General features: G+C 41.3%; 1 protein-coding gene across 2 annotated transcripts in view; it reads right to left on the bottom strand.

The window, feature by feature from the left end:
- The window catches only part of HTR7 (5-hydroxytryptamine receptor 7), a 37,997-nt gene extending 12,877 nt beyond the window's left edge, over positions 1-25,120 (bottom strand). For both annotated transcript variants that reach the window (XM_075504863.1, XM_075504864.1), the window contains exon 1: positions 24,169-25,120. In XM_075504863.1, coding sequence (XP_075360978.1) covers positions 24,169-24,695 — 527 coding nt within the window. In that variant the 5' untranslated portion in view covers positions 24,696-25,120. The remainder of the gene's footprint in view (positions 1-24,168) is intronic.
- Positions 25,121-25,406: the final 286 nt, after the last annotated feature.

Here is a 25,406-nt window from a genome sequence, read left to right as displayed (position 1 = left end):
TTGTGGACCTCAACATCGGCATTAGAATACAGTCACTGCACCAGCTCCCGAGGCCATGGGCATACTGTGAAGTCCATGGAGATTCCTGTTCTACAGCATCACGGCCAAAACTGCGCTCCCAAGGAGCTGAGAGTTTTCCAAGGCGCTCCAAGATGTAGACGAGTAGGGTTAATGCGGTGAAGTTCCAGAGTTTAACTACCTAAGGGATACATAATTCTGTTCTAAGTAATGTAACTCCAGCAAGGGTAAGTGACTAGCTGCAGCCCTTCTGGGACAAGAGCGGCAGACCCTTAAAATTTGTCTGAGAATAGCAGGACTTAGCTACAAAAGAGTTAAACACATCTTTTGTGCAGAAAGCTTACTTGTCACTTACAATGTGTTGTTTTAAAAAAATCTTTCAAAGGTTGGTCCACCTTCCTGAAGTATGTATTTTTCTAGCTATTACCCAATTGGTCATTAAAAATAACACGCTTATGAGGTGAGCTTTATTATGTAGCTAAAAAAGTTAAACTGGATTTGTGTAAAAATCAGATCTGTGGGCTGCATGCTCTGAATGCCTACTGATGCACTCTCATGCATCAAAATATAACAAAAAGAATTCATGAAAGCAGAAGTATAATGAAAAGAATTAAAATTCATTAGTTTTGCCCTGGCACTGCTTTTTTGGAAGCTATCGGAGCTTCAAAAATATTATTTGAAATTAAAATGCATTAATTAACATAAAAATACACCAGCATCCTTTCTGCCTTATCCATTTTGCTAAATGTAGTATGATAGGGAAAAAAAGTCAGCAGGCATAAATGAAGGAACTTTATCTTTTTATCTCTATATATGAAATCCATCACCCTTGAAAACTTACTTGCAACTTCAAAATAATGTAAATCACTATGTTGTCTAATACACTAGAGAGCGTCCAAGACTTAACAGATTCATTAACTTCAAAAGTATTGTTTCAAATTCATTGCAAAAATATGCTTTGTAATGCTTAATCTTTAACTACTACTTTCAAAAAAAAAATGACTAAAGGTACATCAGCTGAACTTAACGTATCATTCCAAAAATATGTACCACCTTGAGGCCTTACTGCTGGGAAAGAATGAAGTTGAATTCCCTAAGAAGCCCATTGCACGTACCTCAGCTACCCCCACAAGAAGGAAGTGTCTCAGACTTGTTACTCTGAGATTTGTTTCTTTTACACGCCGCAGATGTTCATTTTGATCTTGGTGGGGAAGAAACTGTGCCTCAGTTCTCACTTGTTAAATAAGGGCAATGCTGTTTCCTATTCTTCCTCCTCCGAGTTTCTTGAATACACGGTTCTGCCAGACAGGGTATCTATCCATATTGCACCCAGCACCATGAGGACTACAGGTTACTCCCCAAAAGCACAGTATTGCAGACACACAGCCTCTGGTCATGGCATTTCTCATCCAGCATTGCCTGATGCTGTACGCGAAACACCAAAGTGCAGGATGCTACAGCAAACGACTCTCGGGCAACTCTACGAGAAACATGAGACATACTGCAGTCATGGTCCTGCTGCCATTCCAAGAAGAAAGGCTGCTGGGTGAGTGGAGAAGAATGAGAAGGGAGAACCTGGCATTAGTGTCTAGAGGATACAGTTAAAAAACCAGATGGTGGGAACTTTTTTTTTTACCACATCACTGAAATCTGGAAAACAGCCCCTTGCACAAAGAGCTCAAAATAAGAGCAGACAACACAGACCAAACAGAAGACACGTGGTGAGGGACAGAGTGAATTTTGTCTTAAACGAATGTGTGTAAACACATGAGCACAGCCCCGTTCTGCGTTGCTTTCTTATGATTTCTTCAGTGCCTCCGCTTCCCCGTTGGAGGATCAGAAACCGACCCCTGTGCCGCAGTCCCATCCAGGTGTGAGGCGCAGGCAGGGTGCCCAGCTCTAGGGAGGAAAAATTATCCCTTGCCATCCTCTTTCTGGAGCTCTGTTCAAACGTGGGGGGGGGGGGGGGGGTAAAGAGCCTTCTCCTTCGCGGGGTGCCATCGTCAGCTATTGTGAATGATCGCCTTTTGCCACATTCACCCACAAAAAACCAACAATGGAAAAGGTAAACGAGCAAGTCCGTCCTTTCCTTTTGCTTAATAAAAGTCTGGCTCCCTGTGATCCAGTATTCTTTCCCAGTACCTCTAAATTGTTGCAATTTAATGACAGGCAATTGTTATAGACAATTTAATGTAAAACCATTATAACTGTATAGGACTGCTCCCGAGAGCAGTTGGTTTGTGGGGTTTTTTATTCTGGCTTTTTTGATACTGATGCGTTACAACGACCACACAGAATAGTTTTTACCCTACAGGGCTAAAAGTCTCCGTTGTCATTTGAACTGTAGAGCACACAGGCATTTCTTATTACAGCGTGCTCAATATATTAAATGTTACAGCAAGCGTTAGGATGTAACGTATATGGAAAGCACAATGGTATGTGGCCAAGGGAGCAGGCATCCACAAACCCTGACGTCTCTTTCTGGTACATCATCTTATCTTTCTGTGACTCTTTGTATTCCTTCTTCCCATTTATGTTTGTCTTAACTATTTGCTTGTTGTGATGGCTCTCATTTGTTACTGCTTGCACAGTGATTATCAAACTGGACCGCCACTGTATCCCGCTAGATGTTACTATATTAAAAAATATGAAAGGTCCAATACAATTTCTTTTCTCGTAAATATATTTCTTTCGTTCTCTAATCTAGGAAATTGTGAAAAGTAGTTTGCTTTATCTGCACTACTGTGAAGTGAGTTCATATAGGCATCTACTTATCATCCTCTAGAAGAACTTTTCAGGAAGATCTTTCTCATCACCTTCACATGAATAACTCTCCATTTGTGGCCGAATTGATTAGTAATTCTATAGATGTAGAAAAAGATACCAATTCTTCCTCCCGGAATTAAAAAAGCAGCAGTACCAGGCATGGTAGCATTTCAGGTTAACCAGGCGTGACGTTCTTTTTTTTTGGTGGTGTGAACCTGATTTTTTTTCAGTACAAAGTTCATTTCCTTTTCTTTGTGTTTGTTCCTGAGAAAGCTAAATATAGCTGTAATATTTAAGCTGTAAAAATGATGAATTGTTCATAGCTACATTGGAAACTTTGAGATGGGTCTAGTCCTCACACCTTTTGAAATATCCAGAAAGCAAAGTGCGACTTAACAGCTACATCAACTTCAACAATAGAAAGAAAACAGTAATAGGATGGTCCAATTTGGGATCCTGTGTCCAAAATCTTTCTTTATTACCACCATTATATGGCTAAAAGATAAAGAAAAAAAGGAAAAGGACTTGCTTCTCACTGTGAGCAATGTCACAGAGTAATAGAAAACCTAACAGCTAAAAGCATTAAAACTGTTTTGAAGACTCCTGCCCAACCCAATAATAAATTGAATGCACCATGACATCAGGATCACTTATGCCACTTTTGAAGCACGCATATGTAATTCCTTTGCCTCTGGTCTCCACGTACTTTATAGGCAGATAGAATTCCACTTTAATTAGTCCACATTAGTTTCTCACAATTCACTGACCTGATCTAACAGACAATTATTCCAGAATCAGCTTAGCATCTTCCACTGTCTGACTTTGCTTTTATGGAGCAGATTAGATTACAATGGAATAGGACTAGAAACACTGTACTAGAAATTATATAGATGAGTATTATAGCTATTTCTACCAGGAATCTTGACATATTGTTCTGTTATCGCTTACCATTTCACTAGGAGTTGCCCGTAACCTGAGGTTCTTTCAGTTCTTCCTTTCTTTGTATTTTAAAAGAGCCATAAAACTGTTTTATTTGAAAGACACAAAAATGCTTACTTCTTTGCTTTTGTGCTCTTTTTCTAGTACAGCAGCTTTCCGGCTTCAATACTGTTGTGGTTTAGCCCCAGTCGGCAACTAAGCACCACCCAGCCCTCGCCCACCCTCCCCGCCAGTGGGATGGGGGAGAGAATCGGAAGAGCAAAAGTGAGAAAACTTGTGGGTTGGGATAAGAACAGTTTAATAATTGGAACAACAACAACAAAATTGTAATGAGAAGGAAAACAACAAGAGAGCGAGAGAGGAACAAAACCCAGGGGAAAAAAAAACAGTGATGCAACTGCTCACCACCGCCAGCCGATGCCCAGCCCGTCCCTGAGCAGCGATCGCTGCCCCCCAGCCAGCTCCCCCCAGTTTCTATACTGAGCATGACGCCATACGGTATGGAATAGCCCTTTGGCTAGTTGGGGTCAGCTGTCCTGGCTGTGCCCCCTCCCAGCTTCTTGTGCCCCTGGCAGGGCAGGGGAAGCGGAAAAGTCCCTGACCACTGTAAACACCACTTAGCAACAGCCAAAACATCAGTGTGTTATCGGTATTATTCTCATACTAAAATCCAAAACACAGCACTATACCAGCTACTAGCAAGAAAACTAACTCTATCCTAGCCGAAACTAGGACAAATACGTATCTCCTTGTATTAGTTTCTTTGCCATCCCACAGCTATAGAATCCTGTCTAATGATTCACCTGCAATAATAACTTATTCTGAAAAATGATGCTGATCTACTGATCTTCCTTCGGTGGCTGTGATTCTCTTATGATCTTTCATAATTTTTCTGTTTAATTCAGCGCAACATTAAGAGACAGTTCACAAGAACAGGAGCACAATGCTATTCCTAGAAGCTATCCAGCATTCAGAAAAATTCTCCCTAGTATAGTGATCAATCTAGATTTTTTTTTCCTCTACTTTGATACATGAAACAGTAAATTAAATGTAAATGTAACAAGTTGAAATAATGATCAAAACTATTATTTCTGTTACAGCTATGTCAAATCACCTAACAGAAATTGTTCTCTTCTTTTCAAAGATACTGTGTTTACACTAAGCAGGAGATACTCTGCCCCGCAGACCTGCTTTTAAATAGAAGAAGGTATACAAACTGATCAGGGAAATACTATTCCCATCGCATATCTAAGTAATTGAGATGGAAGTAAAGGGATAGAAACATAAAAAGATTTAAGCGCTGAGACATGAGCATTACAGTGCACGACTATGGTGTTCTAATGTGAAAAGTAACCTTGTTAATTATTGTATGACAGTAGTGATACCTGTCTTTCTGCAATCCAGACTGGCCTCGTAATCACATTGTGGTAACTGCCAGTTTATTGTCTGAGAAGAGGAGGATATTTCAGAGGCAGTAAAATACTTCTCTCCTTCCCAGAAGTGAACAAAGCTACTGATTTCATTGCATATATGACAGCTTTTGGAATATGAATTGGATCACTTTAAAACCTAAACATTAAATATTGTGCAATGTTAGAGTGAGACAGCAGACCTAATAAAATCAAACCATTACTCAGGGGAGAAAAAAAGACTTTGTTCGACTAGTTCTGTGCTCTGTCTAGTTAAATGTTGCATCTTTTTCTACATAGTAAATTAGTACTTAATTTATAAAAAGTCTTAGCACAGTGGCCAGCTTCCACATCTTAATTGCATTAGCTAGAAATGGTTAAAGCTCTGCTTTCTCAGTTGATGTTGAATGCAGTCACGTGAAACGTCTTAAACGTATGTTTTGGTATCTATTGTTTTAGACACTTATGCTTCACATTTCACACAATTTCAACATTATTCTTTTTATGGAAACAGTAATACTTTAATTTTGAAACCTGGAAGAATGAGAATTAAATATTTGGTTTGCTTTCAGCAAGGTTAACGCTTTCTATTATTTCCCTTCTTGCTCTCCATTAAATGTATTTCCTTAAATTTTTACAAAAGGAAGACATCAGTTCCCACTGTTAGAGTGGGTACATATTGAATACAGTACTATACTTTTATTGTACATAGAGAAAAATCAAGTCAGAACATTTACTTTCTCAAAAATCATTGTAGGGGGTTATTTTTGATGGAACTCAAGAAGCGTAGGCTTTCCTGGCAGCGGGGTAGGATTAAGTCAATCAAAATTAAGTATCTGTTCATTCTAAAGAAATGTAATTTGCATAGTAGAAGATTATGTTCTCCTCTCTTACATTTCTTTCAGTTTCTCTGTACTTTCATGGACTTTTTTCCTCTCATGTTGCATAACTTTACAGCTTCATATTTTTCTTAGTTATTTTAGCTCATTTTTCATTCTTTTATTTCACTCATTCTATTTTTACTTCCCTTTCTTGCCCTGCCTTATTTCTATTTCTCTCAGCTCTGTATTCTTCCCTCTTCATTTTTGCCCACTGATCTAAGACATCCATCCCATAGATGGGAGGGATGCATTCTGCTCTCATTCTAAGAAATACATAACAACCGTATTGCCAGAAAGAGATGTGCAATGTTTTTCCATTCAACTTGCGTTACCTTATGTGTAATTTCTGAAACCATATTCCACTTTCCTTTCAGACCTTGGCAAATTTCTTTTACCTGTCCTCACCCTTTGCCTTTCATTTCCCCCCACGCGTGACTGCGGAAGTACTTGTCACCAGTCACTGCCTTGTTCTTAGCTTCCTGACAAAACAGTTTGGTATCCTTTGGTTTCCCACTGCAAATGATATGCTATTTGGAAGAAAAGGTCCCAACACGTAGTTGCTGATGTTTATCTTGCAACACTGCCTGAATGTTAGATAACATATATTTCCTAGCCAATATTTTGCAATTATCCAAGTAAATATATTATAGACTAAAACACTCTTATTAACTGTCTTTTTGAAAGACAGTACATGTATATTTTCCTTTCTTATATCTTCACCAATGATGTAAAGGTAGGAAATATAAGAAGGGAAATGGATTTCAGTCCATTCCATCCTTCACCAGCCTCCTAGAAACTAGATGCATTTGCAAACTGAAAAGGTTTTGGCAAAAAAATATTTAGAATTAAGTTACACGCTGTAATGGAAGACTTCCTATTTTCCAACTTTTTCAAAATGTCTGAACTCCAACTTTGTGGGTTTCATCATCCCTGGTTTCCTGTATATAAGTGTGGTTTGCTTACTGAGTGCAATGGGATTAATTATATACAGACCTCAAAAGTGCTTCTCACCCCACTTCTTGATAGATAATCTGTAATACTTCAAAAGCTCTCTAAATCTGGGCAAGTCACACATAGGAAGAATCCATTTTTCTTTATACTGTTCAACAATGTGCAAGGTTGAGGAAAATAAAAAATAATTTCATTATTTTCTAAAAGAAAATGTGTAACTGTGTCAGGGGACACACTACCCACTTCTGCCATTTCACCCCCCCATAGATTTCCAAATTTTCTTTATTTAACATTGATCTAATTTGGGGGGGAAGAAGTGAGAAGAGAGTCAAAAGGCTCTTCCTAAATTTTCCTTTCTTTTCAAAAGTAAAAAATTGTATTAATCAAAATACAGGATAAAGTACAATTTACAACAGATATTACTAACATTTTGGGAATATTGCCTAGAGAAGTGCTTCTTGGGTTTTTTAAACAATGTCTCACTTCACTAAAAAATTCTTCATCAACTTCATCATAATATACACACAAACTGCTTCACAAATCCAGGAGGCCAGGCCCTCATACACTCTGACAGCTTCATACCCTATGGTATAATTTATGCTAGTTGTTAAGTCATTTTATCAATCAAGGAAAAAAAAGAAAAGCAAAACATCTTCAAACATGGTTGGTTGTTGCTATATTCAATAAGGTGATTTATATCAGAAAACACTCTTTTGTTTAAAATTCACATTTCAGTTTATTCCACAGAGTGCCTTTTTATTATTGCAAAATCTTTTAGACTCATAGAAACAAATGTAGTGCATTTGCATCACGTAGACTGATGTCTGTCTTTTGTGACTGTTTTTTCATCTTTATGTGTATGATGCAGTATCTCATTTTATTAAGTTATTACAAGATGCCTGGCCCCTTTTTAAGGGGGCAAAGAAGATACTTTAGCCTTCTGATACTATCTGAGAAGATTAAGATAGGAAAAGCTTTGTTCTAGAAAAGAATTAAAGAGAAATCACATTCTTATTTATTTCTGTCTGGTTGTGTTGCAATGTTGGTTTCAGATCGGGTGTGCAGTAAAAAAGAAGTTCAGGTTGGAAGAAAGCTAGGGAAGAGGTTTTATCTCATAGGGCCTTTTGTATGGTAGAGGAGAACTGCTTAAATCTGAACAGGGGAAATTAATCTGAGGATGACAAGTAAATGATTTGCCATGACTGGAGGGAGGTAGTGCTGGCAGTGAGCTTGAGGAGCAGCAGAGGAGACCTTGAGCATGAACGCATATAGTTCAAAAGCCACTGAGGAGGGATGAGGCTTAACTTGAAATATTGCTTAATGGTGTTACATGGGACTCGAGAGAAAGAGACAGAGATGTACTGGGAGTTACTTATGTTTGTCCTCCTTTTATCGGTCTAGAGAATCTGCAAGTTAATGAATTGGATGAAGGACTCAACCACTGGATGCTGTTAAGGCACTGGAGAAGAAATTACATAGCTCTAGTCTTTCTTCTGTATAATAAAGAAACTGGGGAGGAATGCTTGAGCACTGGAAGTCATCTTTACGATGGCCTTAGTTCCTGAGGAGTTAATCTCATGTTCTGATCCTTACTCCCAAGCATTTCTGTCTCCTGAACAATAAACTGCACTGTCCTCCCGGCAGTTACAGTCTGTCAGAAGACAGGCATTAACCATGATCTTTCACTGAACGCCTGAAAACATGTTCAGAGGATCTAAAGCCTTAGATGATTAATTTGCTTGTGGGCCTGAGCCACCTATACAACTGAAGATAAGGTTCAAGTCCCTGAACTTAATTTGATCCTATGGGCTAACCAGTATAGAAAAACATGAGAGTTGGATGTCATCAGGATAACCCAAGTTGCCCAGCTGATAGGTAGAAGCACTCCATACAGTTGATATTTGCTGATAGGAAAAGGTTTATTTGCTGCTCTGCTTTCCTGTGGGGGAGAGTAACTTTAAGCAAAGATGTGTTTTCTAGAAGAACCAGCTGAGATTAAATCCTTACTCTGTTAAACAGAGGCAGTTCCTGAGCAACAGAAAACAGAGGAATGGAAAACAATACGTTTTGCAGATTAGGAACTGGAAAATCCTCATTTCCCTCTTTCGGGTTCCCTCCATCTTACCCTTCTCGTCCCTCACGCCTGGGGGTATTGTCAAAGCCAATAAAGATTTCAGGTTTTTGCCAGAGTCTGCAGTACTCCTAACAAACTACTTTTTTCCCCCCTTACTGCCTTCAGAAAGGGTATTAGCTGTCAAGCTCACAACTTATTAACAGAGCTCAGATCTCTCGCCCTCCCATACCCTGCCTGCTGTTGTCCTGTGGCAAAGACGAGCACTCGTGGTTCCCGGCCAGCCTGCTGGCTTCAGCCAGGCCAGAGGAGAGGTGCCAGGAGACAACCACCAGACATGCCTCAGTCTTGGGACCATCCTGTTCTGTGCAAGCATTCAAGTAGGCTGTAATAAAAATTGCAATGTGTTTTCTCTCCGTTCTGTACTCTGCCAGACGCCAGCACAAACATCCCTTAGGGGAGCAACGAAGGCAGGCTGATAGCCCAAAGGATCTGTCTGTATTTTGGCCAACGTATCAGCCCACCATCTTCTCCTGCCGTGTGCGTGCAGGCACATACGCACACCCACCAGATGACCCCTTTGTGTCCGGCAGCAAGATGGGTCCCAGGATGTATGTGCTGCAAACAAGTTGAAACCAGAGCAAACTCTGGGAGGACCTTCAGAGAGGGCACGGCAGCGCCCGCAGACGCACACAGGAGCGTGGCTGCAGCTGAGGCAGCCTGCAGAGTGTGTCAGGATGAGAGGGGGAGACTCAGACTGGGGATGGGACACCAGGCCTTTAGATGGTTCTCAGGAGCAGGAGGTTGACAAAACCGTACAGGCACGTCCAGTTCAACAACACAAAAGGGCAGAACTCCCAAGTCCCCGCGCCCAGCTGGGCGCTCTGGCTGTTCCCTGGCACCATCCTGGAATAAGGCCCAGGCCTCCTGTGCCCCTTGCTTTTCGCAGGAGAAGGCCTAAGCACACAGAGAGCTCTGCTCTGGGCGATCAGGGAGCCGGAATAGCAGGGTTTGCCCTGAGCACACCAGGCTGTCACTTCAGATGCAGCTTAAGTGGCCTGCCCAGAACCACAAAATAAGCCTACAGACCCTGATCGCTGGGTCATCGCAAGCCAAGGTTGGTGCTTTAGTTGCATAACCAGGGTTTTCTGCGTTGCTTGAGGTAAGCTAACAGATACCTTCAACTAAACGTGTGGGGGCTTGATTTCAGAGCTACGAAAAACTGCCTTTTTTAAAAAGAAAACCCTCGTCAGACTCCCATAAAGTAGAAATGGCTAGGGTGATTTTCTCCAACTTCACTACATGAGTCACACTTGGATTGACACTAAACATCAGCTTAAAAGGAATTATTTTGAAAGTTATAATGGTGTTTCAAAATGAAAGCCTCCTACAACTTTAACTGGAAAATCATGACTGATGTCTTTAGTACAATTAAACGAAGCATTTCAGAAACTTCCACAGTATAAGTGATGAATGAAATGAAAAAAATCACAGCCCATTGAACTGATAATACCACTGTATTAAAACAAAGTTATCTTCAGGGAATAGCTATTTAAATGTGCTGATATTTATGTCCCCTCTCTTCCTTCCCTGAATACAAACAATTTAAACACAGTATCTCCAGAGAAAGCACTTAAGTAACAACCCCCTCTAGAATACTTCTTTCCTCCTCCCCCGTCTTTCTATTCCTCTCTCTGAAGAGACAGGAAAAATACCGGGAAGACCTGGTCCAAGTTCTCCTCTTTGCTTCTCCATGACACTAATTTTGCAAGAGCCTTAATGAACACCTATATAGTGATTACGGGTGAATCTCAATACAGAACTAATCTTCTGGGACATTTTTGGCTTTGTCCATAGCTGTATTGGCCTGAAGGCAGATCTGAATTTGTCAAAAATCACACAAAGATTTTGCTACATTCTGTTGGGTTGGGTATGTAAAAATTGTAAATGTTCACCTCCAGTTTAACTTTTTTGCCCAAGCTCAGCAGGAAAAAAACCACAGTATATCAATAAACTGTGTTAGATACAGGAAAAATCTAAGTCTAAAGCAGGTATAATTAGAAGTCTTATTTCTAAAACTTTGGGATATGCAAAGCATCTTATATAGAGTCTGTATAGAGTCTGGGTCTATAATATTACCTGTGGAAATGTCAGCCAGAGGTACCTACTGTTCCTAGAAAGTGGGCACCGTGGGTCTGAATTTCACGCCTTTCCTGAAAAATATTTTTAAAATATTGTCATTGTACTTCAGTGTAAAATACACTTCTCACTAATGTAATCCTCTCACAAAGGAACTCTCAATGCAAATAGGTCTGAAAGCAAGACGAAAACGCACTAACAGAATAAAAGTGAGAAATGGCAACTTTGGGATTGTAACCGAGGTACTGAAGCAGATAAAGCATCTAAGTAATTCTGTTTCATAAAAACGTCCGAGATGACAAAGGACACTATCTCCTCAAACACCACTATATTCTGGCTGACTAGCTTAGATCAGTGGTGCTTCACTTGAGAATAGCAGCAAACAAAGCAAAGAATTTTTGTAGAGCTGAGTCAATTAAAAAAAAAAACAACCCACCACCAAACTACCCAAAACATGAGGTAGGGAGTTTGTGATAAATTTCCAGAGTACGAGCAACTCAGTACAACTCTAGTCAAAGCACTAGAAGAATAAGCTACCTCTGCTCAGAGTCACATACTGACAGGTATCTAGCAGTGCTGTGCAAAGAATGAAAAGAGCCGTGCTGTGTTTCAGGAAAGCTTTAAAATTGGCCTTCATTCTGAATTTTATGAAGGAAAAATCCAAAGGTCTTTTTATCCTGAATTGACTGGTTAGAAACACAATGGTGCACTGAACCCTGCTTTTCACATACAAGCAAATGAACTGAACCAGCTGCTTGTTCTGAAATATCAAGAGGACATCACCAGAAAATAACTCTAATTGTGTTACTTTAAAAAAATAAATTCTAGCAAAATCATCTCAATTTCATAAAATATTTTGAGAACAGAACATCCCATTCTGATCCCCTGCAATACCAGTAGTTTTTTAAAGATGCAGACTCTGGAGTTGCTTGTCCTCTACAGTAGTAAAAGCATGTCTCGCTTCCTAATATGACTAGGTCCTATCACAGGAAGAAATCATAACCTGTTTTGGAAGGGGAGGCAGCGGGTTGGAGAGAGCACAGCATGAGGGGAAGGTATGAAGGAAGGCAGGCAGGCAGGAGGCTAGATAAATTGTGTATCTGCAGTTCAAGAACCTTTTAGAAAACTGCTGTTCGCAGTCCTTTCCAACAGAAACTTCTGGAACAGGGACTTATCAGAAGATAATAAAGTGATTCCTTCCCTGTAACTTATACAAACAGCTATTTATTTGCCATTTCTTGGTATTTTTAGCAGTGTATTGTCTGCTCAGTATGTGGTACAGAATGAGGTTATCATGTCTCATTATCTTTCATGTCAATAAAAGTGAGGTCTACTGTAGCTACTACATCTCTCAAACAGATGTCATTTATTTCCTTAGCGCTCACTTTAACTAACATACTTATTTACAGCATGCTTATACACCAGATCCCAAGTTCTCCCTTCACATGTAATCCTCCTGCCTGCTGTCATTTTCCTCAGAAAATGTCTCATTCAGTGATATTTTGGAATTTAATTTCAATAAATAAATTGGTCACATCAAGCTCTCCTCCATAAACTGGAAATAGAAAATTTGTAGGAATTTAATATTACTTTACCAATTTTTCTTCCCCTTACAATCACTCAGAACCCTTAAATACACAGCCGCAGGTGCCCTTTAACTGAAGGAGAAGGTTGAAGGGGAGAAATATCTAGTGATGAAAAATAACTGCAGCAAAACCCAAACTGCGGTGGGTAAAACTGTATGTTCAGCCCTTCACAACCACAGTATTTAATAGTTCATTTGCCATAATATTTATTCATTTTTACCAGCAGGTTTGGGAATGAAGAAAGTAACGGCTACATGGACAGCTACTTCTTTCTAGCTAACCAGCCCTGCACTCTGATGAACTTTGAACCTCCTGGGTCTTGCTCAGACCTGCCAAGCTGTGGTTCCACGTAGCTGGCTTTTTCCAGCTTGCTGCTTCAGTAGAAAATAATCCAAATCCAGAAGTTCATACTCCCCATTTCAGACGTCACCAGGTCTACTTTTGCAAAGGCGGCTCCAAGTAAGCATAGAGATCTCTGGACAGGAAACCTGAGAAAAGGAGATTAGCCAGGATAATGTGTCCTCTTTGTCTTGTTGAACAAGGGCCTGCCCACGACAGGCTTCCACTACAGTATATCCTTTTCTTCAGCAACATCTTTCATAATTTTTCTCTTTTTTAAAATCATGCAAAATCTGCAACACTAAATATATTTAAAATATAGGACAAATTTCAACGCAACACAAACTGCTGCCATCTTCAGAGGCATGAAATCACAGTACATTCAGTCTAAGGAATAAACCTTTTGCTTTTCTCCTGTCAAGAAAGGAGTTTCTGGCCCTCTTCCCCTGGGCTTTCTGTACAGAATGACAAAATTTGAGGCTAGATTCAACTACTGGTTATCCACAAATGACCATTGGTCCAGCTCAGTGCGTGTAGGGGGTCACAATTCTTTTACAATGCCTTTTCATGTTCCCCAGAATTTAGAGTTACACCTTTATGCTAAAACAGAAACAGATGCAGCTGATGATAGACCATCTCCTCCTCCAAAGTCTTTAAAGATAGCAGGATTTGGAGATTATGAAGGACCCCAGACCTCTCTTCTCTGTTCATTTTACAGATGCTACATCACACACGAAAGCAGTGAAATAAGCGGGATCAGCAGAAGGAAGCCCTTCTTCTCATCTCTCAGTGGGTATGTCTTTCCTTTGCTTTTCTCAGCAGCAAGTTGGCAACTCTAAGGTTCTTCTGAGACGTGGTGGCACCAACTTTGTGTGGATAAAGACTAAAATACCTCAGGTTTATTGCTGCACCTACAGCTTCCAATAATATCAGCTCTCATTGCCAGGCTAACAACTTCAAACATGCATTTGAATTTAGGGACAGAACTTTGGCATCAGCGTGGGATGAGTCACCACAGCTAGCCTATGGACATCTCAGGGAGCTCACTGCAAACTGCAGGTGTTTGGGATATTCGATAAGATGCTCCCTTCATTTCAACACTGAGGCAGCAGTGCAGAAGCTCTGTGTTAAGTAACAGGCTTTGGAAATGTCAAGCTCCTTGTGTTGTTTAATTCACGGGCAAACAGTCCACTATGCTATTTTAATTTCAGTTATTTTTAAAAAAATGAAGCTCGTTTTCTGCTAATGACCAAACTCATTTAGCAAAAATAGCTTTTTAATATGGGACAATAGACTTTTGAGAGACTACAATTGGTATTGTTGCTAAAACTGCTTGTGCTAAGAACTGGGTCTCTGAATGCAGACTCAAGGTAAAAGGGAAACTGCAGTACATAACAATGCAAAAATTAAGTCTTTAGAGCCAAAGCTGTATTATTTTTAGCATCAAAACATCTTATTAGACTATTAAAGAAAAGCTTTGCATCTTGTCAGCAGCTGTTTTGGGTCATGGGTATAAATATTTCCAAGTAATTTGTGGCCAGACAACACAGTCTGACTTTGTTCAGGGATTTAGTATTTCAACTATTTGTTAAATGTTGACTTCTACAACAAATAAACAAAATTTAACAACCCACATGGAGAACTGTTTACAGAAAATTGTTCTGGCAAATGGTACTGTGTATCTGAAATATTTCAGGGCAATCACAACATGTTTTCATGGTTTGTATTCATGATGACAGTTATGTTGCAAATTCGACAATAAGTTTAGAGAATAGCACATACTTCTGTTATTTGTGCCTTCCATTTCCACCTTCTAATTTTTATGCCTATTGCCGATTTCTAAATCCCTGTTACCAGAGTAAAACTTCTAGGCCACTATTCTTTGATTCAAAAATCCCTATATTTTCTGGTATGGGAACAGCCCTCTAACTAGTAAACACACACTACTGACAACAGACTCGTGGTTTTTGCAGTTACCTTTTGTGTCCCTCTCTGGAGATCTGCAAACCATATGTTGAAATACATTGTCCCTAGTCTCTAACACATCTCTCACGAAAAGCGAACAGTTTATAAATAACGTACTTAAAGAAAGCTCTGTATCAATTTAACTTGCAGCAGTAATAGGCCATATCTCTGATGGCAGGTACTTGTATAGCTGATGAGAAACGATGATTCCAATGCCAGCAAGGTTACTGATCAGCATCCTTCAACGGGAGTGGAGGTGGCACAGCTGCATGCCAGGTTACTGGGAGGAGACCTCATGATGTGTCTGCCTAGATCTCCTACAACAAGCTCTCCCCAAAAGACTAGAGAGTTTTCAACTCAAAAAAGTCAAAGTTTATTTAAATGAAAACTAGAAATTTGATCTGGTTAAATACAGAAAACTCATCACATGGTGAGTTAGAAGTAAAAAGGTTTGTACGCAACCCTGTGACAAAAATGGTGCCCTTGCAGGCAAGCCTTTGCTTCCAGTTCTGGTTTTACCCAACTTAGTAAGCGTCTGAGATACAACAAACTCTGCCCAGTCCCCCTTGGTCCCTGAGCAGTTTTTCCACCACTGTTAACACGTGGCAAGCTGCTGCTTGCTCCTCAATCTGCTACACCCTGCAGGACAAATAGCTCCTGATGTGAGAAAAGTGTCGCCTTTCATACGGCTCTACCTCCACTTCCCATAGTCTCCTTAAAGGAACATAAAAAACTGTAAACAAAAATGGATAACCAACTTTTCTTGTGGTTATATTTTTAACTTACACTTCCACAAGCTAAAAGACTTGGTTTCAAGTTTTTGACAATAACAAAAAACCACCCATTTCCTTGATATGTCTCAGGAACAAACTTTGTTGCCAGCTTTTTCATCAAGACACAATGCACTTCTAAGAATAGACTTCACCCTAGTTTCTCCTTACTTTAAAAAAAGGTATTTTTGTAATGTCCCTCCTTGTTTTTGTGTTTTGGGCTGTTCTTTTTAAAAATCATGACCATTTTGCAGTGAAATAGCTGTCCATGATGATATTAACCCCCCTCAGAGGTCTCTTGTGCTAGCTCACAATTTGATAGCAGAGGCCAGGATAAAGACAGAAGGAATATACCCAGTACTGACTTGATTTCCCGGCACATCTCAGTTCTGCATGTTATTAGAACAGCTGGCACTATTAGAAATCGCATTCTTGTCTGTACGTTACCCAAAAAGCTTGTTTACTGTTAGAGGTGAATCACTACCTGATTTGCATACATGCTAATAGGTATGGAACCACTTATATGTATCAGATAATCTAGATGTTCTAAGATGTTCTGTTGCCTCCTGAGTAAACAGCAAGGTACAAGAAGAAAATCAAAGCTGCTGCACTCTTTAATTTTGTTATCTTAGTTCAAACAGAATAGAAACAAATTTTCCCTATGTCGTATTTAATTACTGGAGTCTATTGGAAAGGAAAACTTAACTTTTGTAGTAAGAGTTTGCTCAGAAATTTCATCTGTTTTTTTTCTATCTTCACTATATATAGGAATAGATATACTATGAACCAATCCTTTAGAAATAGTTGGCTATCTAGTACAACATGAAAACCAAAACTTGTAAGCTTTCCAGCTAGAAAGAAATTATCCTCACTGTACAAATAGTAGTGACCATTAGGACAAAACTGCAGTGAGCGTTGCTTTATGATGCTCGTGCTTTGTACACTCAGATATCAGAACTTGTAATTTTGCTCCCCAGTCTTTCTTGTATGACAACTGCACCTTGGCAGCCTCAACTGTTTCTCAAGCTCTTTTATGTTCATGCAAGACCTACAAAGGCCAGCTCTTTTTTCAGATTTCCTAGTCCACAGAGGAAGGTCCAGATCTTTGTGTGATATACTGAGGGGGAAAAAAAAAAAAAAAAAAAAAAAAAAAGGAGATGTTTGTAGCTGAAAGATAGTGCCATATGTACAATATCAACTGCAGATGAAATGGGATGCTCTGTTTCAAAAGTTGCCACAACTGTTTCTGATAAAATGTTTCAAACTCAACAACAATATTAAAAATTTCTTTAAAAGAAAATCAGTATTAAGATATGCTCCTTATATAATTTACAGGGATTTTTATAAATAAGTTTCAGAGAAAATTATTCCAGAAAAGTCAAAGAACATTCCTTGATTAATTCCTGTTCCTCTAGAAGGTTGTGAGAGTGTGCTATCAGTGATATAGTAATCTTGCTTCAAACACGGTATAATGACTACAAATGCTTTGATGTTTCATTCCATGATACTCATTCAGTTCAAGAAAAACACTCTAGGAAAATATAGTTTGATACCAGTGTACACAGGTTACACTACACCATCATGCCAGTATGATATGTATTTGCATTTTTGTGATTTATATTAGGAGGTATTTCTGAAAGCTCCCTTCAAAAACTAAGAGAAGTGTTTCTAAAATTGTATTTTTCCTATTAATCTTGAAGCAAATCCAGCCTCACTTATGGAAACTATTTTTGTGACCTTGACAGGAAAAAAACCACTTTTTAAATGTCTCCAGAATGCCCTGCTTGGCAAAAATGTGAATTAATGTTCCCTTACCTCTGACTATCAGGCTCCTTTGAAATGTCTGGATGAACCCCCAAGAATTAGAGACCCCAAAATCACTTCTGAAAACTCATCCAGTGTTAACCCTGGTAGGAGCAAACAGAAGATAGTTTCAAATGTGGGGAGAAAATGCAACATCCAATTGCAAGAAAAGGCATTCAGTAAATGTGGTGTACTTGCAAATCTCCTGGTACTGACTGAACTATAATTCCCTGTTCATGCATACCTTGGAACATTACCAGTAGCAGTCACCTTTTCACTGCCACCTCTAGATTATGTTGCATCTCCACCCTTCATGACTCCCTTTCAGCAACACTACTTAAACGCATCCAGTATATAACAGCAATAGAATAATCAATCTACAGATTTTTTTCTGTAACGTCTTCTAGCTTCCCAACCTTTGTCGGCCTCTACTGTGCAGCCACAAGACAGATCGTATACCTGTTCCCACTGCAGAAGGGCAAAACTTCCACTCACTTTGGTGGTAAAAGAACCCCCTTTACTCCTGAGTTATAAGTCTTCACAAAATAGTCCACCTGTTTGATAAAATAGCTTTTATTTGCTACCTCCCATCTTACTTATTGTGCATCTGGCAGTCTAGTCATGAAGCATAATTTCTCTGCAAAGACATAATGAAACAATTGCTATGGCCAACAACAGGTTACAGTGTAAGTAACTGCATCTCTTGCAGGCTGCCTACATGACATGGGAGAAGAAACCTGAGGATGCCACAGAAAGGAACCTAAAGAAGTGTGATCATGTTAGTACAGCAGAACACCCCAGCTGCATTTACTCTTCTGGAGCTGGCTCTCAGTGAGAGATACACATTGCACTGCCTTATACTACTTAGTGCATCCAACTTGCAATTCAACTTCTTCATCTCAGGATTTGGGAGCAAAAATTCATGTTGTACCTCTTTTCAATGTAAATAATAAAACGGAGATTGCAGAAGTGTTCGGCAAGAAATTCTCTGCCAAAAGAAACTACAACTTGAGGAACGTTCTTTAAGTACACTAAATTAGAAAAACTACATGAAAAGGAATAAAACCAAATCTGGTTTTTTCCACTTTAGTGTATCAATGCTGTCTATATCTTTTGTAAGCTAGGCAAGTTAATTACAGACTCAGAGAGAGTACAGTTGTTTATCAGGCTGAACAATGGAAAGAATGGCTCTTATGATGGTGGTTAGGAATTAGCTGCCATATTGATCCCAAAACTTTCTTCTGCAATATAGACCTTAATTGCAGTAACTCCATCACACACTTTTCGTATAGTTCCTTTTAGGTTTTTCCTGATGCCTCAGTTATTTCTCTGTAAATATATATACTGAAGAAAATCTCATGGGGGGCACTGCTGGTGGGTGCCTACATTTATTCTAGATCCAAAATATATTACATAGAGGATTTTTTCATATCTATCTCTACATAGATATTCTACATGTATTTTCTGAAGGAACTGAGCCGTCTGGCAGAACAGACCTCAGCCTTTTCCACCTGTGGCCTGAAGGCAAGGGAAGAGTTTCATACCCAACAGGAAGCCACACCTAAGGCTCTTAGGTGCCATTAGGCTTAGGAAATTGCTGACAGGGTCTTCAGGTCACATTCTCAGTTTTGGAAGTAGGCACAATTTAGACACCTGGATTCTATTTAAAGTGCTTAAGTCTTTATTTAAATTTAGTCCCAGAGTTCTTCCTTGGATGCATTGGGCTCCTCAGTTCCCAGGCATGCACCAAGGACACTGGAAATGGGTGAGCTTTTAGGGATTGACGTATTCTAAGGTGAAGCATAAAGTACTCATACTTACTTGGAGTATGGCAAAAGATCAAACAGGGAGGGAGAGAAAACTGATCCTTGTGTATAAAAATCTCAGGATCAACAAAAAGGCCCACTTTGGTATCATTTGCATACAAATTCTAAATCCTCATCAATTTAATGGAAGACTGGAATACTCATGAATTGTTGGCCAAGATACAGACTGGAAATGTTCCCCAAAAAGTGTTTCATTACTTGTGTGGGTGTGGGGAATGTGTTATAATTCATCAACTGTATCTGAGTAGTTATGTTACTTTATCACTTTCTAAGCCAAAGAGCTATTTTTAAATTGAATTAAAAAATGCTACTTATGCAGTTATCCAGTGGATATTCTCCAAAACAGGATTTCTGTAGCTATCTTGGGTCAGAAGAACATGATGAATCAGCAGGCAAACACCACCAGTTTAAATTCAATTAATTCCCTTTATATGTTCATTCACCCACTAAGATGTGGTTTGCATCCTTCCCTTGTAATTCACTCCTGATGTTCGCTCACTGTTAAATGTAAAGGAATCTAAATGTGGTATAATTTATTTAATTCAGAGCCAGAAAAGTGGAGCCTTAAGAGAAAAAAAAAAAAATCAACAAAAAACCAAAACACAAAACAACAACAACCAAACAAAAACCCCACTAATAAGAAATGTTTAAAGGAAGCTACTATTCATTGAGGCACAATTATCCTGCTAAAGTCCCTGTAACTCCTACCTTTCTCCAGAGCTACCCCTCATAACATGGATGGAGAGTACAGCAAAGGTAATATCGATTGTCCAGGTATCAAGCTGTCTTGCACGTTTAATCCTTATGAAATTTGAAAAGGGAGAAATACTCTTGTCTCTCCATCACATCTGTTTTAGTTCTGACAGACCTGCCTGTAAGTAGATAGCCTTCTTCCAAAGCAGGGGCTTAAATAAGATAGAGATACCTCAAAAAGAACCTGCTTATCTCAGGTTACCCTGATAAAGATCTGTGGATGTTTTCATGTAGTGAAATAAAAAGAAAGATATGATCTGAAGAAAAGCGTAACAGTCCAAATCTTGGTATCGTTACGGACGTTATCTCACGATCTCCACAAATTTAGTTCTTTGTGGATAATAAAATGACCTTTTCAGACTAGCTTCTTTCTTGTGCACCATGTACAAAGTTAGAGATCACCATAACAGCATACTAACATATACCGTGCAGTCGTAACGTTTATACAACTTAGAGTAGAATCAACTTAAAAAGTATGAGCAATACTTCATGTGTCTGACTAGGAAAAAAGATGGTTCATCTTTTTTTTTCAACAGAATGAAACCAGTCCATTTGTAGACTCCATGCTAATCTGCATCTTTCAGAGCTTTCCAACGGATAAATTCAGCTGAAAAACGCATCCGCCACTGAGAGCTGTGCAGCAAAATATCTGTGTGCAATAGGCCTGCCAGCTGCTGGCATTTCAGGGCTCTCAGTGGCATGAGCTGAGTAGCACATATTTGTGCAAGGGAAACAAATCAAAAAGCCTCTTTAATTTACTCATTTTATCCTGTTTGGAAGGGCCTCAGAGCCTCTTTTTTACCAGCTATATTTGTTTTTCTAATAAAAGATATTACCTCTCCCTACAAACCTTGCCTAAGTTTGTAACAAACTCTTTCTCTTTTTAAAGTTTAATTCAATAGTAATATTCTTTCAGCTATTTACCTTCAACTGATTCTCATATCTGTTTCAGGAAGAACCTAGAGGTTTAACAATGAAAAATTTTAAATATCCATCTTATTTGCTGTCTCTGCACTGCCTGCACAGCCTTATCTTTTCCTTCAGGAGAGACTTTACTGGAGCACAACAAAGGCTTCCTAAACTGTCCTAAAGAGCCAGGTGGCAGTGCAATTCATAATTATTCTTCAAAAATGTTCCTTTTTGCCCTATCTTAACCCTCCTCCCTAAACAAATGTCTCCCGCGTGACCCCAGGACCACTTAATTGTGCTACAAGGTTTAAGTGTATCTAAATGGCAGCGAGGATAGCGGCCAAGTTGAAGGACGGTGAATTTCATTCACTCCTGCCCTGCTTCTGGATTTCCTTGTTCATCTTGTATTTGTATTCTTTGCACTGAAATAATAAGGGCTGCATCACCGGAGATCTTCTGCTCCTAGATAATATACAACATGCAAGTATTTCAGTCAAACCCATGGAAAAATGGTCCTTGGGAAAACGGTCTGACCCTCTAACGCACATTGTGATTTGCAAGCTCCTGTACCACATACAGTACTTTATCTGGAGGTACTCATTTTTTCAGAGATACATGTCCCTCATTGATCGTTCAAGGCTTTCCTAACTACCTAAGTGTAAGAACAACCGCAGGTAAGATAGCACCATTAAAATCAATGCTACACCGGCGACATTTCATCATTCACATTTAATTGTCATCATTTCTCCCTGGTTTGCATATTTTGTACATATTCACTATTCAAATGTTAGTTAACATCCCAAGCTAATTTGGGCCTGACTGAGCAGTGTTACAACACTATAAGATTATTTATTTTCAAATAGGATTACAAATCATGGAGATTTTTTAATTCTTTTTTGCCAAGTGGTAGAGACATTTTGCTAATGAATTGCTGGCTTGTCTCCTTCTATTTATGGTATCACCTATCTTAACCATATAATGGATTTCGGTGACAGAGGTTAAAGCATCATGATTCACAGAATTTTGATTTCAAGAAGGGAGTAGACAACAGTATAATGAATTACGAAGAGATCATGTCCAATAAACATTCAGTGATAGAAGTAGGAATGCAAAGATGAGAGGAGATTAACTCTGGTTTAAACCAGGACTTGTTAATGAAAATCAGTCATTCATAATACGTCATATTCTGGTCTAAACACATAGCTATATCTCTTGTTGGTATTTTTGGGGAGAGGGGGGAGTGGAGGGAGGATGGAAAGAAGACAGCAAGAGACCCAATCGTTGCTGTGACCAATTCAATCAAAGCCCCTGTCCAACCTACAGAAGTGACATCAAATGTTAAGCTAAGAAATGAAAAAGAGTAAAACTGAATTACTCCAGTGCTACAGTGTGAATCAGTCACACACCCTTACTTCGGTAAGAAAGCTTAATTATGTTAACCTGTCTTTAAAAGGTTATTAGAAATGGAGGTGAAGAGCTCGGAGAGGGATATCAAGAACAATCAAAGAATGGAAGTACTTTATGTGGAGAGAGTGGAAAAATTACATCACCCATCTTAAAAATAGGTGGGACAGAAAAACAGAGAATAAAGTTGGGAAGGTAGATAAGCCTATTCATATTTTCTTACAATACTGGAATTAAGTTAAAAGACAGCAAATTTCAAGGCAACAACAGCAAAAAAACCCCACCCTTTGATACTCAGTCAAAGCCTGTATGTGGATTTCATTGCTACAAGATGCTTTTACAGCATTCAGATAACTGCTAGCCGTTACAGAATTCTCAGAAAATAGAGAGCACTGGAGCAGGGGATGCTTATACAGAAATTAAAGTTTTGGAATTAATATAAACTGTGATGCTCCTTGGCATGAAACAGCCTTCGGTTATTGTGGGAAACTCTTCTGAAAGACTGTTTCTTTGCAGAAACCTAATGCAGAGTTCTTTCCCAAAACTTTCTGAAGTAGACAGTCAAGGCTGCTGTTGGATATCAGACTTGATAAACTAATTGTACAGTCTAGTTAGGAAGTTCTTCAATTTCTGCTAATTGTGTCAAGTTGTACTGAAAAGAGTCTCCTGCTAGATACTAAAATTCTCAGCATAGATTTAGGCTGTGGAAGAGGGAAGTTACAGGCTGCAACTTATTTTAGAAGGGGACCTGCATGGAATAAAGGAATCTGTTAGCCTCCCTCTGCAGAGGAGAGCTTAGACATGGCCAAATGTGAGATTTTAACATCAGAAATGAATGATCCTCTAAGATCCTCTTCTGCAGTCTGTATACACCTCCTTATTGCCCCAGTGCCTGTATCTTTTGGAAGAAGCTATATGTCAATGAGCATAACTTGGTTTTTAAGATGGCAGAAGAAATTAAAAACAAAAAAGCAAATATTTGAAAGCAATTTTTCCTTCAAACAAAAGGTTATTTGTCAAAAATGGTTCTGTCAGTTGAAATGCAGCTATTCTGGGATTGTACTGGAATAATGATCCAACCCTAATCAGCTATAATTCCTGAGCCTTCTCCGATCTGGTAAAACTCGACCGAACTCAGTGAGGTTACACTGTCACCAGCTTCGGAAGAAGCAGCTCAAGTCTAGCCGTGGTATAAAGCAGTTTAAAGACACACGTTGCAGATTTCACAGCAGCTGTAAATGCCCCGTTATCGGTACAGAGCCACAGTAAACGTATACAGCTTAGCTCCAGTTTTGTTCTGGCACTTTGGCTCCGTACCGATAGCAGGGAAGTTAGCCAGAGGGATAACGGGCCGCCTGGGCTGGGACAGCGGGAGGCAGCAGGCACGGCTCCGGCGGGCTCCTCCGAACAGGAGAGGCTGCAAGGCTTGCTCTCGCCGCCCCCCGGCTTTTAGCTTGTCTACCGCTCACTTCCAAGGGACCCGGCGGAGGCAAAAGGGACGCCTGGTGGAACCGCTCACGGCAGGTCCCCAGCGCCGGCGGCCACCCTCGCTCCCCGGGGCGGCGGGCAGCGGCGCGGTGCCGGTCCCCCCGGAGTGCGGGGAGCGGCGGGAGGGCAGGGCGGGCCGCGGGTGTCTCACCTGTCGATACTTATCACGCAGAGGGTCATGATGGAGGCCGTGCAGCACATGACATCCATGGCGATGAAGACGTTGCAGAAGAGGCGCCCGAAGATCCACTCGCCGCCGATGAGGTCGGTCACGCTGACGAAGGGCATGACGGCCAGGGCCACCGAGAGGTCGGCCAGGGCCAGCGAGACGATGAGATAGTTGGAGGGCTGCCGCAGCTTCTTGACGAAGCAGACGGAGATGACCACCAGGCAGTTGCCGGCGATGGTCAGCAGGGTGATGAGGGAGAGGACGGCCCCGATGACAACTTTCTCCACATTGCCGTAGCTGAGGATCTGCTCCCCGCACTGGGAGTCGTTGGCGGGGAGGGGGCTCGCCGTGGGCAGCGCCGACGGGGGGGGCGACGGGCCGAGCTTCGCCAGGCTGCGCGGGGGCCAGGAGCCGCCGATCATCCTACCGCCGCCCAGCGCCCGCGGGTCCTCCAGGACCAAGGGCCGGAGGTTACCGTAGAGGTGACTGCCGTTGAGGGCGAGGACCATGTCGGCGTGAGCTGCCCATGAAGCCCCTCCGCCCGCCGGCTCTCCCCGCCGCCCGGGACGCTCGGGCTCCTCCTCGGGCACCCGGCGCCGCCCGCCCCCTCGCACCCGTGGAGCGGCCCGCCGGGCGGCCCGGCCTTCAACTTCCCCCGGAGCTGCCGGGCTCGCCCACGGCGCTCCCCGGGCGGCCGGGGGGGCGGGCACGGCGCCACCGCCCCCAGCCCGCGGGGAGAGGGGCGGGCGGGCGGGGGTGGCGGCCGCTCCGCGCCCACCGCGGCTGCGTCCCTCCGACGGCGGCGGCGGCGGCGGCGGCGGGGCCGGGGGGGAGCCGCCCCGCCCCCCGCTGCCTCCTCCCCTCTGAGCGGCAGGTGGGGGCAGTGCCCCGGGCCCGCAGCCCGTCTGCGCTGCTGCCGCCGCCGCCGCCTGCTGCTCCGGCCTCTCCTCCGCCGCCGCCCCAAGCGGGGGGCGCTTCGGGAACCCCCATATATATATATATATATGTGTGTGTGTGTGTATAGGTATATGTGTATGTCGCACCCGAGAAGCTGCGGGCGGGCGGCCGCGCCTCGAGCAGAAGCGCCCGCAGGCTGAGCTGCTCCGGCCGGAGACGGGGCGAGAGCTCTCGGCGTGGTGCTGCGGTGCAGCCCTGCGTCTCGATCCGCCTCCGCTATCGAAACGTGCGCGCTGAAAGACTGGGGTCCGGCAGGACCCCGG

Source organism: Mycteria americana, chromosome 6, assembly GCF_035582795.1.
Source record: "Mycteria americana isolate JAX WOST 10 ecotype Jacksonville Zoo and Gardens chromosome 6, USCA_MyAme_1.0, whole genome shotgun sequence".
Classification (NCBI taxonomy): domain Eukaryota; kingdom Metazoa; phylum Chordata; class Aves; order Ciconiiformes; family Ciconiidae; genus Mycteria; species Mycteria americana.
Note: the sequence above shows the minus strand (reverse complement) of the source record. Positions and strands in the feature narration are given on the sequence as shown.